Source organism: Larus michahellis, chromosome 3 (genome assembly GCF_964199755.1).
Source record: "Larus michahellis chromosome 3, bLarMic1.1, whole genome shotgun sequence".
In the NCBI taxonomy this organism is placed as follows: Eukaryota; Metazoa; Chordata; class Aves; order Charadriiformes; family Laridae; genus Larus; species Larus michahellis.
The window spans coordinates 70,078,948-70,095,062 of record NC_133898.1 but is presented as its reverse complement, the minus strand read 5'-3'; the positions used below and the strand labels follow the sequence as shown (position 1 = coordinate 70,095,062).

General features: G+C 41.8%; 1 protein-coding gene, 1 long non-coding RNA gene and 3 other non-coding genes across 6 annotated transcripts; 4 read left to right on the top strand and 1 right to left on the bottom strand.

The window, feature by feature from the left end:
- Window positions 1-419: 419 nt before the first annotated feature.
- Window positions 420-5,604, bottom strand: LOC141740985 (uncharacterized). The gene is made up of 3 exons (XR_012586223.1): window positions 5,512-5,604; window positions 4,471-4,582; window positions 420-2,518 (listed from the first exon to the last, which is right to left on the bottom strand). It is a non-coding gene; the product is annotated as an uncharacterized LOC141740985 (long non-coding RNA).
- On the top strand, window positions 5,576-9,660 carry RPS12 (ribosomal protein S12). 2 transcript variants are annotated; one of them, XM_074580687.1, is made up of 6 exons: window positions 5,576-5,733; window positions 5,872-5,923; window positions 6,362-6,478; window positions 8,139-8,241; window positions 8,742-8,843; window positions 9,574-9,660. In XM_074580687.1, the coding sequence occupies exons 2-6, from the start codon at window positions 5,910-5,912 to the stop codon at window positions 9,634-9,636; spliced, it is 399 nt and encodes a 132-aa protein (XP_074436788.1). In that variant the 5' UTR covers window positions 5,576-5,733; window positions 5,872-5,909; the 3' UTR covers window positions 9,637-9,660. The 2 variants fall into 2 exon arrangements, with proteins under 2 accessions (XP_074436788.1, XP_074436789.1); XM_074580688.1 differs by having other exon boundaries at window positions 5,707-5,733; window positions 5,875-5,923.
- On the top strand, window positions 7,205-7,279 carry LOC141741526 (small nucleolar RNA SNORD101). Its single transcript, XR_012586401.1, has one exon. It is a non-coding gene; the product is annotated as a small nucleolar RNA SNORD101 (small nucleolar RNA).
- Window positions 9,142-9,278, top strand: LOC141741537 (small nucleolar RNA SNORA33). Its single transcript, XR_012586412.1, has one exon. It is a non-coding gene; the product is annotated as a small nucleolar RNA SNORA33 (small nucleolar RNA).
- Window positions 9,661-9,984: 324 nt separating the features above from the next.
- On the top strand, window positions 9,985-10,069 carry LOC141741539 (small nucleolar RNA SNORD100). The gene has a single exon (XR_012586414.1). It is a non-coding gene; the product is annotated as a small nucleolar RNA SNORD100 (small nucleolar RNA).
- Window positions 10,070-16,115: the final 6,046 nt, after the last annotated feature.

Below are 16,115 nucleotides of genomic sequence, written 5' to 3'. Positions count from 1 at the left end.
TGGCCCAGCTTTGCTCACTAAGGTTCGTCGGGGTGGCTAGTGGTTTGCCACTGATTTTGCCTTGTACGCACAAGCATTCATCTGTTTTAAAAAGGGATACCAAAGGGAGATTCAGGATGGCTGAATAGACTGATAGACCAAGTAAGATCGATGATCATCTTCACAGCCTTTGGCAAGTTACAGGGACCATAAAACAGTAACAGAAGAGCTGAATGACAAAGTTGTCAGAGGAATTAATAGCTAGAAACTGGCCAGGAGTAAATTTAAGCTGGAGATGAGGAAGAGCTGATATAATGAACACGTTTGGCACAAGTTCCTATTGGGAGGGGAGGAAAGTGAGGAACAAGAGCTGTGGACCTCGTCAAAATGTAATAGAAGACAGACCACCCATGTCTTGAAGAGAAAAAACAGTAATTCTTAAAAGCACTATTTTTACTAGGCCATCAGTATTCCATCTAGTCTCCAGTTATATAAGATGCATAATAAGGACATTTCAGAGCAAATGTTGCCATGTACCTAACTTTAGAATCCCACACTGCATGTGACAGGAAAACACAGAGTTACTTTCTTATCACAAGATTGGGAAACTTAAAAAATATTTAGCAGCCACAAAGAACAACAGACACACATTCCTTGCTGAAACCTATTTTGACAATATATTGTGTGTGGCATATATTACGGCTGTGAAGTTGAAAAATCCCCTTGATTTTTTCCTGTCTGCCTCCAGAAAAAGATAGAAACGTAAATCTTTTTCATAGATACAACCTTACCCCTTGAACAGCCTTACCCCCACAAAAAAGAGGAAGAGCACTTGCAAGTCATCCCGAGTCTGGCAAAAGGATAATAAGAAAAAAGTGATGCATGCAAAGCACGACACGTGACCTTCAGCCTGGAGAAGAGAAGGCTCCAGGGAGACCTTATGGTGGCCTTCCAGTACCTGAAGGGGGCCTACAGGAAGGATGGGGAGGGACTCTATTTATCAGGGAGTGTAGTGATAGGACGAGGAGTAACCATTTTAAACTGAAAGAGGGGAGATTTAGATGAGATATTAGGAAGAAATTCTTTAATGTGAGGGTGGTGAGGCACTGGAACAGGTTGCCCAGAGAAGTTGTGGATGCCCCATCCCTGGAGGTGTTCAAGGCCAGGCTGGATGGGGCTTTGAGCAGCCTGGTCTAGTGGGAGGTGTCCCTGCCCATGGCAGGGGGGTTGGAACTGGATGATCTTTAAGGTCCTTTCTAACCCGAACCATTCTATGAACTTATAGAGAGACATTAAAATCATGGAGGGAGAATAAGCTTGTCTTTTGTGGCTAGAGACAGACAGGTAATTACGTTCAGGAGATGAAATAGTTTTTACTCCAACTATTTGCTCTTTTCAGCCTAGGCTCGCGCTCAACAGATTCCAACTACTTTCAAAGCCAGTCCTCCTCTCATTAATAATTACATGTAAGTAATGAGTAAACCAATAAAGCCTATGGAGTCAGATTTCCACAAAGTCAATGCATGCAGTAGAAGGCTGAAGTGCGGGAAGTTGCAGTGAGGTACAGTGATCAGCATGAGCTACGGCTCCAATAATGAAACGGGGCTATGAACTCCCTATTAGTGCACACAATTTACTTATGCACTGCTCATTATTGCCAGAAGATACTGTTTGATTGAACGCGTTTGTTAATTGTTCATATATTCTTCATAACCTATAAATATTTGTTAACCTTTGAGTCGGGACTTGTTACCAGCCTGTTACAATAGTTTTTCAAGTCTAACAAAAATATTTTTTTTAAAAGCATACAAGCCTTTCTTGCTTATGTCATGTCTGCAGCAACTTTAAAAAGATATTTCTTTCCTTTCAGGTACAAAAATCACATGTAGAATCCATGCCTTGGAGCACTGAGCCCTCTATAAATACTGCAAATAGAGTCTACATCCATTGCTTATGTCCACAAGATAAAAACATATTAAGAACCATTGCTTTAAGAACAGCTTCCTTTGTGGACTTCCAGGACATTCTGAAATGCTCAGCACATGTGGGAGTATATATCCCTTATTATTGTTCTGTGTATTTGCAGAGATGTTAGACATACTTTTGCATTACAATCCAGAAATCAATTAGACAGTGCTTATTTGCATCATATTACTATTTATTTGCCAGAAGTCATAGTGGCTGCACACAGGCATTTGAAAAGAGTATAAAATGGCTGTAATGTAACCACATCATAACCACATCCTTTGAGAGTCTAGTGCAGAACCTGTGAAAGGCGATGAAAACCGGCAAACTGCTTTGTTCAGTTATCATGGCATCAAAGTCTTTCTTCTTCTCAAATTGGTATTGAAATGCCATAGCCTGTCCTCTTTCTGGGACCCCAGAATTGGTCTCACCATACTTTCTCCAGGACCTTGGAACTTAATGCCGACATCCCTTGCACTCCTGAGCAGCAGCATGTTGTTGGCTGTTCTGAACTGTTAACCTGGAGGTGCTTGGAAATGCACATCTCTCTCTGCTGGGCCGGGGAGCAGGACTTCTATGGAAGGGAGAGAAAATGGGTAAAAATAGCCTGACTTCTACAAAAATCTTTATGATGCAGAACCTTGTTCTGGACTGTATGACCAGGAAATGGATAATTGTTTAGGAAGAGTAGGGTGAAATGTGCACTGGTGTTACTTGCAAGAAAGCTTCCAACTTGACATTCCACAGGGCTGAGAAATTATGTCAGTTTTGGAGTGAAAATGAGATAATTCTATCTTGTGACATTAGAAATCTAATCATAGCACATGCCTGTGCTTTGTATTTCTAGAAACAGATGTCAGAGGGAAAGACATTTTGCATGGATTGTTCAGAACTGAAATTCAGAACTGATTGTTCAGAGTTCAGCAGTGTCAGGGACCTCTCTTGGGAGTTTGTAATACCTGACACTTTCACCTGCCTACCTGGCTGCCTCACCGTACTCTGACGCTGTCTGAACTACTCATTATTCAGTTCCTGAGTCTCCACAGTTTATAACACGGCACTTAAGCTATCACTGGAGTCCGGCAATTTGAACAAAAGCTGGGTTGTGGTTGCCAGGGTGAGCACAGGGTGAAGGTAAAGGTTACTGCAGCAAAAGACAAGGAGAGAAACAGAGAAAGCCAAAAGGAGCAGGAAGAGGATGGCCAAGACAGAGTCAACCATTATATCCTTGCTACAATATCACTCTTGTGAAAAAGCTCCCAAGTTCAGTTGCCATTTTGATCATATGGGTTAAAAAGAGGAAGGCTGCCACCCTGGAAAGGGGCGACAGTCAGGGGAAGTCAAGGAATTGAATGGAGAGCACAGAGGGTAGTAGCTATAACCAAAGCATTTTTAAATATATGCAGCAAGAAGGTGAGTCAGAATGGTTTGCCCAGAACAGCAACCTGGTGAGAATCCAAATTCTTGAATATCACGTGACAGCAGCTTGTGGTTACTTTTCCTGCCCCCAAATCCAAGTTTGTAGACAGCATGTTATGCTGTTTATAAGATAAACAAATCTTGAGAGGACCAAATTCCTCTGTTGGAGCTGGCTGCTCAGTGAAACACCAGGCCAGCATTTGCACTGATACCCCCTCAGCCCGCTGAAGCCCAGGCAGGCTCTTTCACTGCATCTGGCAGCTTCTCATTTTCTGGCACTCTGCTTGTTACCCTGCTCACCCACCCTCAAGTGCGCTAGAAGTACTCCTTAGCACAGGACTGCAATCCTTGACTTAAACGTGTCATGCCCTGTGGCTCTATGCCAGCATTTAAACAGCAGGGTGCTAAATGGACATTGTAACTCAGAAGAGAAAATACAGAGGTTAAGAAACTAGCTACTCCTTGTAGGAATCTGGGCAGGAAGGTGGAGCAGGTGGAGTAGTGCCAACAGTGTGCAGAGTGCCCACATGAACGCTGAGCTCACATTAACACACTGTGCAGCGGAGTGGACTTTCAAACAAGATCACACACTTCCATTAATCATTACATACAAATACGTACTCCTACTATGCTATACCAACATTTCAACACAGCGTTCAGTGCCAATGCAAACCTCCCCTCTACACATACATAACTTTTATCTTAGCGCAGCTTTGTTTTCTTGCAGCTGTGCTAGGAAAACTATTTTTACATATTCTACTTCTAGAATATTAGATGATAATTTGACTGTGATTATCACTTTTGCTGTAATACAAATCTTTTACGTGTGCATACTTCCATCTGCTGGACAGAATATATATTGCACTTATCCGGCAATACTGATGTGTCTTATGGCTGGCTGTGGAGTTGTTATTATGCTTTGATGACCCTGAGGGAGATAATGGTTTATTGTTCTACTCAGTACAAAACCTCCTCTATAGATTAGGCATATTTAGGGCTTTTTAAGGGGCACAAGAAAATTGAGGGTGTGTGAGCCAGTGCGGGTGGGATGCAGAAACAACCACAAAACCATGGATGAAATGCAAAGAGTAAATTTATTTTCATTACCTCGCCAACTAGGGCATCCCTGAAGCAGCACCTGGGCAGAGGCACACAAGTGGGGACACAGGCACCACGGAGCTTGGTCCATGCTCGAGGATCACCGAACCTGCTGTTTTACCTGTATATGAGGGATTTGCACAGGCGTAGTTTATCACTGCTTTGATTGTTCACACAGCAGGGCAGGAATCTCAAGCATGTTTGATGGGGTGCCTCTAAGTCTATCACAGGCCTGTGTTATCTGCTTGATCTACACAGATGTTCTACTTGTCAAACGCACAAGACTAAGCAACGTTTAGTATGATAGGTGTTTTTGACACCTCAGCTGCAAGTCACTTGAGCATGTTTACAATCCTCCTCACCAATCTTCCATTGTTTTCCCACAAAGTGATAGATGGATATAGGGAAGAACATTCTCCTTGGGGAGAGGGACAGAAGGTGGGCATTATAAACTGTGTGTGTTTGCGTGCTTTCTGGGGTCTGAGCAACATGAAGGAAATTGTATGTTCCCACTTCTTGTGGAGGAAGGAGGGGAGAAGTCATGGCCAGATGTCCCACAGGAGCTGCTATATTTTGTCATGATGTATTGTTTACAAAGATAGCAATATGTAGATTGCCCAATGGTCAAATTGTCAAGTCTGAAACAGACAGGATGGACAAAGTCCCGTGTCAGACTGACAGCACCTGAGCAAGTAAGACACTGGAAGTGTAGTGGCCATGCTGCAGGTGCCCAGATCAACTGCATTACTTGTGAATGCTCACACACACCTGACGTGTGTGAGCACCTGATGGCAAGCGCAGTCGCACTTTCTAGATTTCCAAGGTACAGCTAAGTGCAGTAACCGGCCCCCCCCCGCCAGAGATTTCAGTCAGGTTTGTTCCCTGTCTTCCACTAGGGTGCCAGGCATTGACAAATGCTGCCTGCCATTGGAGGCCTGACCGCTTCGGCAGCAACAGGTGCCCGTACTGCCCTAGGGAAGATGATGGGACCCAGCCCCAGATGGCCCATAGACCCAGGTAGCCCCTACCCGGCTGCTGAAGATGTCTTACCCCTCAGGAGGCCGCGCTCCCTGCGGCCGGGCCGGGCTGGGCCGGCTCCGGCGGCCCCGCCGCTGCCGTCTCCATGGTTACGCGGGGGCGGGCGAGGTGGCGGATCAGGCAGCGCCGCGGACAGCCCGCGCGCCCGCGCGGGCTGGGGTCCTGGCGGGCTATAAAAGCGCCAGGCGGAAGGCCCGCCCTTCTCTTTCTCTGGCGGCTGGCGGCGGCGCCGGGGTGAGTAGCCGTGATGGCGCCGGGGCCTGCCGGGCTGAATCCCCGCCGCTGGCGGGGCATCGCGGCGGGAGCGGGCCGGGCGGGGGCTCCGGGGCGGCCGGCGCCACTCACCAGGGCGGCCTGTGTCTGTATTTGCAGCAGGAACCCGGGCGGGAGCAACATCCACCGAGAGCGCCATGGCCGAGGAAGGGTGAGCGGGGCCGGGGCGGTGGGGGACGGCGGAGCCGGGTGGGCCGCTCTCGCCTTACCGACCGCGCCGTGTGGCGCCGCTCCGTGTCGGGGCTGGTAGTTGCGGCCTGTGCAGGCCCTGCCATGGAGCTGCCGCATGCTTCCTGCAGGGGAGAGGCTGGGCGTGGGTCTGGCTGTGTGCGTGGCTTCCCTTCTTTGTGAGGGAGCGTGGGGAGAGCATAGCCGGCTGGCAGGCCAGAAAGGTTTAAGCTCTTCAGTTTCTCTGGGTTTTTCCTCTTTTTCGTCTTCTTTCTTTCAGTTTTTTCTTTGGCCTTATTCTATAGCTTGCTTTTCTTCTGTATTTTTTTTTAACGATTGGATGCGTGCAGGTGAACGGGAAACTTTGGCTTATAGTTGGAAGGTGTTGGTACGATCAGAGTGATATCTGTTTTCTCTTTAGCATTACTGCTGGAGGTGTAATGGATGTTAACACCGCCCTGCAAGAAGTGCTGAAGACCGCACTTATCCATGATGGCCTAGCTCGTGGTATCCGTGAAGCAGCCAAAGCCTTGGACAAGTAAGTGTTGTTTTCCCACTTTGTCTATGGTGAATAACAAAACTGGGTGAGATGTGCTGAACACATACAGTGCTCACTTTGTCCAGATTTTTTACTTAAGAGCTTTTGCAAGAATATGTTTTTCTGCCAATGAGTTTTGGTTTTTGTTATCTCAGTTTTGGGTCTTTAACTGTGGTCTTAAAATACAGATGCTAAACTTGATGACTCAGGAATAACAGTCTAGTGTGTTAGCTTCTGGGGTTTTTTTGACCCTGGTGCTATCAAGTTTTCATGTAGATTGGTTTTGTGAAGAAAATGGCATGGTCTTGGCAGTATGTAGTCACGGAAATATGGGGCTCAAGAATCTGTGTTTTAAGAAACATAACTCTTCCCAAAACTTTCTAAAAACTTTAGTTGGGAAGGTTAATATATATGTCAGACTTAACCTGGAAGAGTTGGTTTAGGTTTAGTTTTTATAAAAATAACCCTGAAATTCATAGGTAGCCTTTACTTTTTCTACCCTCATTTTTTTGTTGCAGCTGTAAATAATTGCTTTGGTACAATATCAAAACAATATTAGACTTGTCATATATGCCATGTGCCAACCATGGTAACTAGTTATGGTTTCTTGGTAGGGTGAAGTATTACACATGGGCATATACATGCATACATACACCTACTTCTAGTGTGTATGTATATAGGCACGTACTTTTAAGAATAGACAGTGCTTAAGTGTAATGCTACAGTGTTTGGGTGATGACTTAATCATTTGTCGGATACCCCTTCACTCGCCTTATGAGTGAGAACAGCAGTCTGACAAACCTGTATGCAAAAAGCTCTAAGACAAAGTACCAAATGATGGAAGAGAAATACAACTTAGGTGACTGGCTGCTAGTTTGTTAGAGTTCTTTGAGTTCAGATGCAACTTCATATGCTGTGCGTTATGAGGATGATGTATGTATAAGGTTTATATACACTTGTGTGTGATGGTTCTTGCTTGGAAACATTTCTCAAATGTTCTGGTGAAACTCATGATAAGGAAGGGCGTAGGGAAAACTGACTGTTTGCAGTGGTCAAATTGCATTAGGTTAAGCACAGAAGACCTATACAGCTCTTCTTGTTGTCAGGTATCCCTTTGGTATTCTTAACATTGTACCACAGTATACAAAGATCCTAATTAGAAACGAGGCCCTGACATAACAGCTTCTTTTAAGGTAAGTAGAAAAGATTGTTCTGAAGAGTTTGAAACAACTCGAGATGGAAATTCACGCTTTTAATAATTACAATTAAAATTATTGTAATCTGAGGTAAATGAGAAAAAGCAACTTTTGACTTGATTGCTTTCTAATAGTGGCACTGGTGTTTATCCAGTTATTACACCTTTTTTCCAATGGCTGAGAGTTTATTTAGTGGGGTTTTTAAGAAGCTTCCAAAACTGGAAAGAATCTGATAATAAAGCCAACAATGTATGAGTGTTTTATTACATATATGAAAAAAAGTAGTAGATCATATCAAAAGTATACTTAGTATTTCAAAAGCACATGGTGTCTCAAAACCAAAAATTAAACTTAGGAAGTGATTGTCTAGAAATGCAGGTGCTGAACTTTCTTTGTGGTTTTGATTATCGAAGAAAGCTTAAGCAGCACCTGAAGTTACATTTCTATGTTTTCATTTTTTTTAGACGCCAGGCCCATCTTTGTGTTCTGGCTTCAAATTGTGATGAACCCACGTATGTAAAATTAGTCGAAGCACTTTGTGCAGAACATCAGATAAACTTAATAAAGGTGAGTGGTGGAACTTGACACACAAGTTTGGAACAGTTATCCCGCTTGCAATATAAGCTGCTTGTTTGAGCACATAGAGAGATGAATCTTTGAAACACTTTGCTGTAATTCTGTGTGTGGCTTATCTAAGTAAAACTTCTCTTAGCTGCAGAGCATGTTTTAGTTCTGTGTGATTGTCGTAGGAGCAGTACAGAAACTGCAGATGTAAATGGCAAAGGATGTCTATCAAGTGTCTTACAAAGTTAAAATGAATTCTTATGTCCTGTATAATAAGAGATAGATTTAATGCTGCAAGTGGTTGGTGGAGTAAAGGGGGAGTCTCAATGTGACCTCAAAATATTTAGAAGCTTACAATGATGCTACTTTGCTCCACCACAAACTGATACTTGAGGAAAGCATCACTCCATTACTCAGTAATGTAGTTAGTACAGCAGCTTTTTTGCTGAACCCTGTTTAGCTAGAAATGACTAGTTCTAATGTGATGCAATGTTTTAACACAGGTTGATGACAACAAGAAGCTGGGTGAATGGGTCGGTCTCTGCAAGATCGACAGAGAAGGAAAACCTCGCAAAGTAGTGGGCTGCAGTTGCGTGGTTGTCAAAGTAAGATGATGCTAATTATAGCTTATTTCTTGACTTCTGGAAATAAGCAGTAAAGATAAGGTTGCTGTAGATAAGGGAATATTAAATAGAGCTCTTGGATTTTATTTTTTTAAACAGTTATTCTCCAGTGTTGCTAGTGAAGATAAACTGCTTCTCTGTTCTATAGTCCCTTTCATGTTTATTCATAATACTCATTTTGTGGGTTAATGGTTGTGTCCTTAAAGTATCTATGCCTGCTTGCCAGTAAGGAAAGACATTTTAACTAGAAGAGATGAAGTTTTGCCTCAGAAAAAAAAAAAAGCCAGTTCAAAGTCTCTGCTCAACTTGAAAATGTTTTGCAGAGCATTATTTTTAAAAAGACACTGGTAAAGCAAAGCCACAGTACGAGCCTTGAAGACTTTGTTGTCTTTGAGGTCCCAACAGATGGCTACATCTTCACAATAAAGCCTGATTCTTTCTGCATGTATTCCACACTTTTGCTACTGTTTTGCATACTTCACTTGGCTTTCTTTAAGCAGAAATGAAGAATTTGTTTGGATCCATACCAATAGGTGTTATACTTTGAGACTAGCTTCTTATTAGAGAACAAAGGCAAAGCAGCTTGGCAGATTGCTTGAGGTTACTTGTCTGGAATTTTGGGAGTATTTGTGAATGCCTTGAGAAAGAGTCAGAATCTGTTCTAAAATTTTTGAATGGGTCTGTGTTATTAATATGTTATCTTGTGTTACAGGACTATGGCAAGGAATCTCAGGCCAAAGATGTCATCGAAGAGTACTTCAAGTGCAAGAAATGAATGGAAAATAAATTTTGAACCTGACGTGTGTGTGTGATTAATGGGTGGGTATCTGTGGAATAGTTCTTTAAGTTGCAGAGGAGAACATCAGAAGATGAAAGGACTTTGCAGGTCTTGGTGTGGTTTATTAGTATGTTAACTCTTGTCAGCTGCTAAAAAGATAATGGCAGTCCCTGCAATTCCATACTAGGGTCCTTCTGTTTCCTTTTTTTACCTACCCCAGAGGTTACCAACCTGCTGAACGTAGCACACTTCTCAGTCTTAAAAACACTGACAGTGTGTTGGTTTGACAGTGTTTAGGCCTGTGCTTGGTTTTTGAGTAACTTATTAGGGAGTCTGAAGTACTGCTGCATCTGTGATGAAACTTTGGCTCCCTCTACTGAAACAAATGAGGAGAACAGCCTTAACCGTTACCCAAGTCTTCTGAGATGTTGCAGGAAACTTCTAAATGCTCCCTTAATTTATTCAGGGAACTTACTTCACAGATGGTGTGTTTTGTTGGGTTCTCCCTGCCCCCAAGCCCCTCCAGTTCTGAAGCAAATAGTTGGTAGAACTAGCTCCTTAGAAGTGTTGTCGTGTACTTCTAGATCTGATCCTGTAGTTCTCAAGAGTCAGTGTAGCCAAGTAGTTGAGATCTCATTGCTCAAAGAAGGCAGTGTTGAGCTGTGACTTGCCCTGTGTCTTGGTTTCCCTAGTAGTTTGATATTGTACAGAACTTGTGGGGTTTTTTTGTCAGTGTTTTTGCTTTTTGACAATAAGGTGGTATTGGAATTCAAGGTTACTTTCTCTTCTTTCTTACGCAAGTTGTTTTCTATGTCTTACATTTTCTGTGGAGCAGCTCTAAGGAGTCATAAGGAATTGCTCCATTATGCTGATAAGGAAGACATGAATGTAAGTGTGTCAGACTGGCCACCTGTTGACTGAGAAGATGGGAATGTGTATCTCTGTTTACTTATGTTCTTGAGCTTGAATTTTCCTTATGATTTGTAACCTCTTTTTTTTTGATATCCCCAGTCATTCATGTAGTGTAGAGGTGGACATCTTCTCCAGGTGCTGGGCTTAGATGCACTTACAGCTCTCAAAGCTTTTAAAGTGTCGGGGGTTTTTCCCCTGTCATAGCTTTGTAATAGTTAGATCTGGGTGACTTGGATTTGTGAGAGGTTCCTGTAGTAACATTTTTGTTTGTACTTTTAATAATACAGTCACCTGTTCCAAGTCAGGTTAAAAACAAGAAATGTATCCTTGTGCTGAACTTTGTGTGTTCAGTCTTGTGTGTGAGCTTCCCAGGAGAGGAGTTAAAGTAGCTTTTAATGTTTTAGTTAATGTCAAGCTAGTATTGCAAATAGAGGGAAGTTAGCACAAATGTAAAAATGTTAACATTTTCTATTTGGATGTTTTTAAATATACTTGAAATGACATAAAATCGCTTGTGTGGATAAGAGCTTTAGTTGCAGATCTAATTTCATGCAGCTACTAGAGGTTTCTAAACACTGAGAATAGGAATAATTTCTAAGAGTATTTTTAAGTGGAATTGAAAGACACTATTGAAAAACTTTAAATGTCACTTGAGTTTAGCTAATAATGTTGAGTAGCTGACTCTTGCACACAGAAGCACACCAAAGCACACTTCATCCTTTGTCCTGTCTTAAGAAGCTTCATCTTCCAAGAGTTTTGGACAAAATACACTTACAACATTTGTGCTTTGTTATTTTTATAATGTAGTTTGCAGGTACATTCCAGAGAAAGAACTGTCTGAAATGGTGGCAGTGTTGGCAGTCTAATAGGATTTATGGGTTGCTTTTCTTTGGCTGGTTGTTGTATCAGACTTAAATTCACAAAGGGAATTGGGATCCAAGACTGAAGTTCAGTACCTGGGTTCAATGGCCTGTGTGGCTGAGGGCTGAAAATTCTTTAATTGAACAGGCTTCTGTACCAGAAGCATTTTTTCACCTGCCAGGAGTACTAAAGTTATGTTCATTCCTTACATCTCTGGACGCAGTGTAACAAATGTGCAATTCAGTAAGCTTCTCCAGGGTAGCGGGTGAAGATTTTTAAAAATAAAGCCCATAGACTTAAATTCTCAAATTTGAGCAAGTCTTTGCAAGCAAACTGCTTTTCTAGATGATTTTGGTTTTTGGCTAAAATACAGCTTTTCATTTTGTTGTGTTTTTAACACAAAATGGCCCAGGAGAATGGAGAAGAGCGTGGTCCCTAATTCATCCACACTTCATTGACTACAAAGGGAGTTCAGGCAAGTAAATCGTCTACAGGTCCTTACCTTCTGGATGTATATGATTATGTGAATCAGACCTTAGATTATTTCTTTTAAACTGGATTTCCCTTTTAAGTGTAACTTAATTTAGTTTGAGCTCAGCTCATTATTCAGAATTTCTGCTGGTACATTACTTTCTCACAAATCTAATGGTATCTTGTGATGTGAAGCACTAATGCCAACACCCACTAAAGACTGAGGGGACTATTTCCCATTTGCTGTTGGGGGTGGGAGGGAATAGGGATGATGACGGTGGAAGAAGAAAGAAAATGTCCAAGATGGTGATCTTGAAGTGAAAAGGATTTGCAAAAATAAAGGTGATGACCTGTTGCTATAATAAAATTTAGAAGTTGTCTGGCTTTTACTTCTTTACCTTCATCCTCTAAGGATGTGGAATTCTCTTCATCTTGTTGTGTATTTTAATATCTGAAGTTGTTCCCCTTTGCACTTCCCTCCATACTTTATGGAGAAAGCTAATTCAAAATAATGTGCTGCATTCCTGTATCACTGCATTTCCTGTCCATCATTAACTCTATAGAGTGTCTCTTACCTCAGTGGGATTGCATTTTAAGAAAAAGGTCATAGTTGTGAAGTTGTATGGCCTACAAGTGGAGGAAATCTGTCCATAAGGATAGACAATCTTACAGCAATGTGAGGAGATCATTTCATGATTCAGGGCGTATTTACAGTGCTTCAGAGGGAAGATATTTCAGAAATGGGATATGCTGTGCAAAGAAAAATGAGCACTCACAACCTACAAGGAGGATGCAGCAAGATTACGTTCATTTGGTTGGGTTAGAATAGTACAGTGGCACCAGGTTTGGATTCAAGCTAAATGTAGTTCATTGATTTGGAGTTAGTGTGCTGCTTTTTACTTTTAACAGGAGCAATGCAATTCCTTACAATTTTTTTTAAGCTATATACGTGGAAGGTGCATACTGAATCTACAGTTTTATAAGAATTAAAAATTGTTAAGGCATTGCAAATGGCTGTTTTCAGCCAAGTTATTAGCCTTAACTGTAATGTAAATGGATCCTTAAGGAGTTTTACATAATTTAACCTGAAAACAATTTGACACGTAGGAGTCTGGCACACTCCATCTGTTCAACTTCACAGAATACTTCATTTAATGCATGTTAACTTCTCTATGTTTGGGGTGTGGGGAGGAGTATCTTCATTATCGAAATGGTTTCCGTGTTTAATTTACACCATGGGGTATTGGAATTGCTGTGTCTGCAGTAGCTGGATTATGCATTGCCTCTTAATTGGTATCAAGTTTGATCAATTAACTCTTAAGGAGTTCAAGTAAGGAGAGCTGTAATACAGGAGCAAGTTTGTTAGGCAGCATTTCTTCTGCAACAATGGAAAGATACCTCAACATCAAGTTCAGGACTATGATTTTTTTTTTTAATAATTCGCCTGATCGTTTTACATGGCAATGAGTATTAATATTAGGGAATGACAACTCTCTTCATGCCAAGGTTTTTCTCATTGGAACAGAACCAACACGTTCTGAATATTTTTGCCAGAAGGAACTGAGTTGAGATCTTAATTCTGTGATCAAAATGCTTAGGTATCAAGCTAGGGTTTTTCCTATAATGTTTCGTTTCTTGGAAGTGATGTTAGAACCTATGCAGGGTTAGCACTGGAGAACTGATTAAGACTACTTTTTGGAGACTGTCCCTAGTGCTTGACTTCTCAAAAGTATCCTGAGAACTAAATTCCACCCAAACTTTTTGGTTCACCTTAGTCTTTCATGAAAGTTAATTTTTCATTCAAATTGGTGAGAAAGATGAGTGCTGCTAGTCGTTCATACTGGAAGACTTGGCATATGCTGCTGTGAGACCTCTGCCTTGTTGACTAAAGAGACGGTTTCCTCACACTTCCTTGAGAGATGGTATTTTTGTTTTGCTGTAGAAGATGTATTGATATTGGTATGTCCTGCAGGATTTCAGATAAGGTTTCAGAGGTGTAGACTTCGGATTATTTTTTATATAGCCATCTGTAATCACCCCAATGGTACCCATGACCTGTCCCCTGAAAGGGTGTGGTTAGGCAGTGTTGAGCACAGGACTGGGACTTAAAAAGAGTTGGGACTTAGAGTTTCGGGACTGCCCCTGACTTTTCTTCTGTTGCGGATCATATTTAATGTTGCTTGCAAGCTTTCCTTGTTGTGAAACAGGGATAATGCAGAATGGTTTGCTCAACAATGCATGTTTTGTGGCTTTTGGTTAGCAGAACAAGCAAAACTAATCTATTTTTCTGGACTAAAATACCAGTTCTTGGTGGGTTTGCATGGATTGGTAGTACTTTCCAAGCCTAAATTCTTACGTTTCCATGTGAAGAATAAAGCTAAGAAAGCGCTTTGAAGAAATGCTGCTAAGTCCTTACGAGAGGTGTTAAGTACAGACTTCTAGATAGTACTGGAAGAACATCCTATGTGAGATCCAAAATAAAGAACATCTTGGGAACAGTTAAGCTCATTTTGTCTTGGGAGCACCTGTGTGTCATCCTGGCCAGGACAGCTTTTCTGTGTCTTGTGCATTTTGCCTTAAATGATAAAAGCTTGAGCATCAGGACAGCAGCACCACCACCATGTATTTGCACAGCTCCTACTTGGATGGAGCGTGGGCCCTGACTGTGGCTCCCGTAGGGGAGCTGGTTATAGCTGCCCTCTGGGCTTTCCCGTGACAGTGCCCCCGTTGCTGTTTCAGTCCCTTGGAGCTGGGATCACAGCAGTGCTACTCTGCTAATTCTGGTTTAAGAAGGAAATCTGTGCTTGTAATGTGTGGTGAGAGCCCAAGCACTCACTTGAAGGTAACGTCTTACCAGGACATCTCATTCACATCATCTTGTGTTGTCGGATGCTGGTGGGTTTTGCAGTAGCACAAAGGTCAGGGGATCGGGGCTTGTCAGCAAGTCGCTGCTGCAGAAGCTCTTCTGCAGGCTCCAGCCATTCTGTTGGAGAGCCTTGTTTACCCTGCGTGCTTTGCCAGGAGCAACGCATATCTTCTAGTCTTGTTTAATGCATACATACGGAGGATGAGCACTAATCCCACATGAAGAAAAGTATTAAAATACACAGTATCCTTCACACTTAAGCATAGACCCTGATATTTTCTGACCAATGTTCCTGATTTAGAATTACCTCCACCTGTTTGGTTTCGTTCCTTGTTTGCACTACAGAACCTGGTTATCTCAGCTGTGAGCCAGTGCCCCTCTCGTGTCCATCTCACTGAAGCTGGTGGCAAACAGGGATGCTAAAACATGCTCCCTTTTCTGGAGACCTCAGGAAGGTCATCCAGTGTTGTAAAGGAACTCTGACCATACATCCTTTTGTTAGCCTTGTCTTCTCCTTTGGAGTTTATGTGTTTGGAATGTAAGGATTCTTAACTTTGTGTTAGGCCATTGAACCAGATCCTGGCTGTTGGATGAGCACAGTTGTAGCTTGATTTATGTAGCCTGAAGGGAAATAGAAGAAATGGCAATTTATTTTCTCAGTAGTTTTGGACAGCTAAGTTAACTTAGATGGCTAAGTAAATACACAGAATCTTTTACAGCCATTGGTCAGCAAGCGAATGTTTATTTTGAGGGCCTTTTTAACAAATTGAGCAGATGAAGTGGTTAGTGCGCTGTTGTATATAATGATCCTGTGTGCATTCGTAATTTTCTCAGGCATTGCCATTATTTTTGAATGAAGGTCCACCCACAAAAATCCTAAATCCACATTAACTGCTTGTGTAGCTGATCTGTTGTAAATGATACAATCTTTATGGAAGTAAAACACTATTCAAATATGAACTTTCAGCCACTGGTAATGGTTCCTTCCTCCTTTTAATTCCAAAAGTGTCTGGGTCATATAGTATTATATGAATTAGTGAAAAATAATTTTAAAATCACTGACTTAGAGGAGCTTTTCCACTTCCAATTAATAAGTGTGGGGGGGGGTCTTAAGCAATAGTATTTAAAAAACTTTTGCGGAGACCTGTGCAAGAAATTTGGTATTCCATAAAATGGGGATACTTTCAATAAGTAAAGAAACAACTACCCTTTTCAAAAATTTACAAACTGATATAGTAATTTTGTACCTCATTGGTTTGTTTTTAAAAAAAACCTTTTGATGATCATCTGATATTTCATATTGCTGAAAGATTATTAGGCACAAAGACTTATATAAAAATAGATCTCTACAAGGGGAAGAATGCTT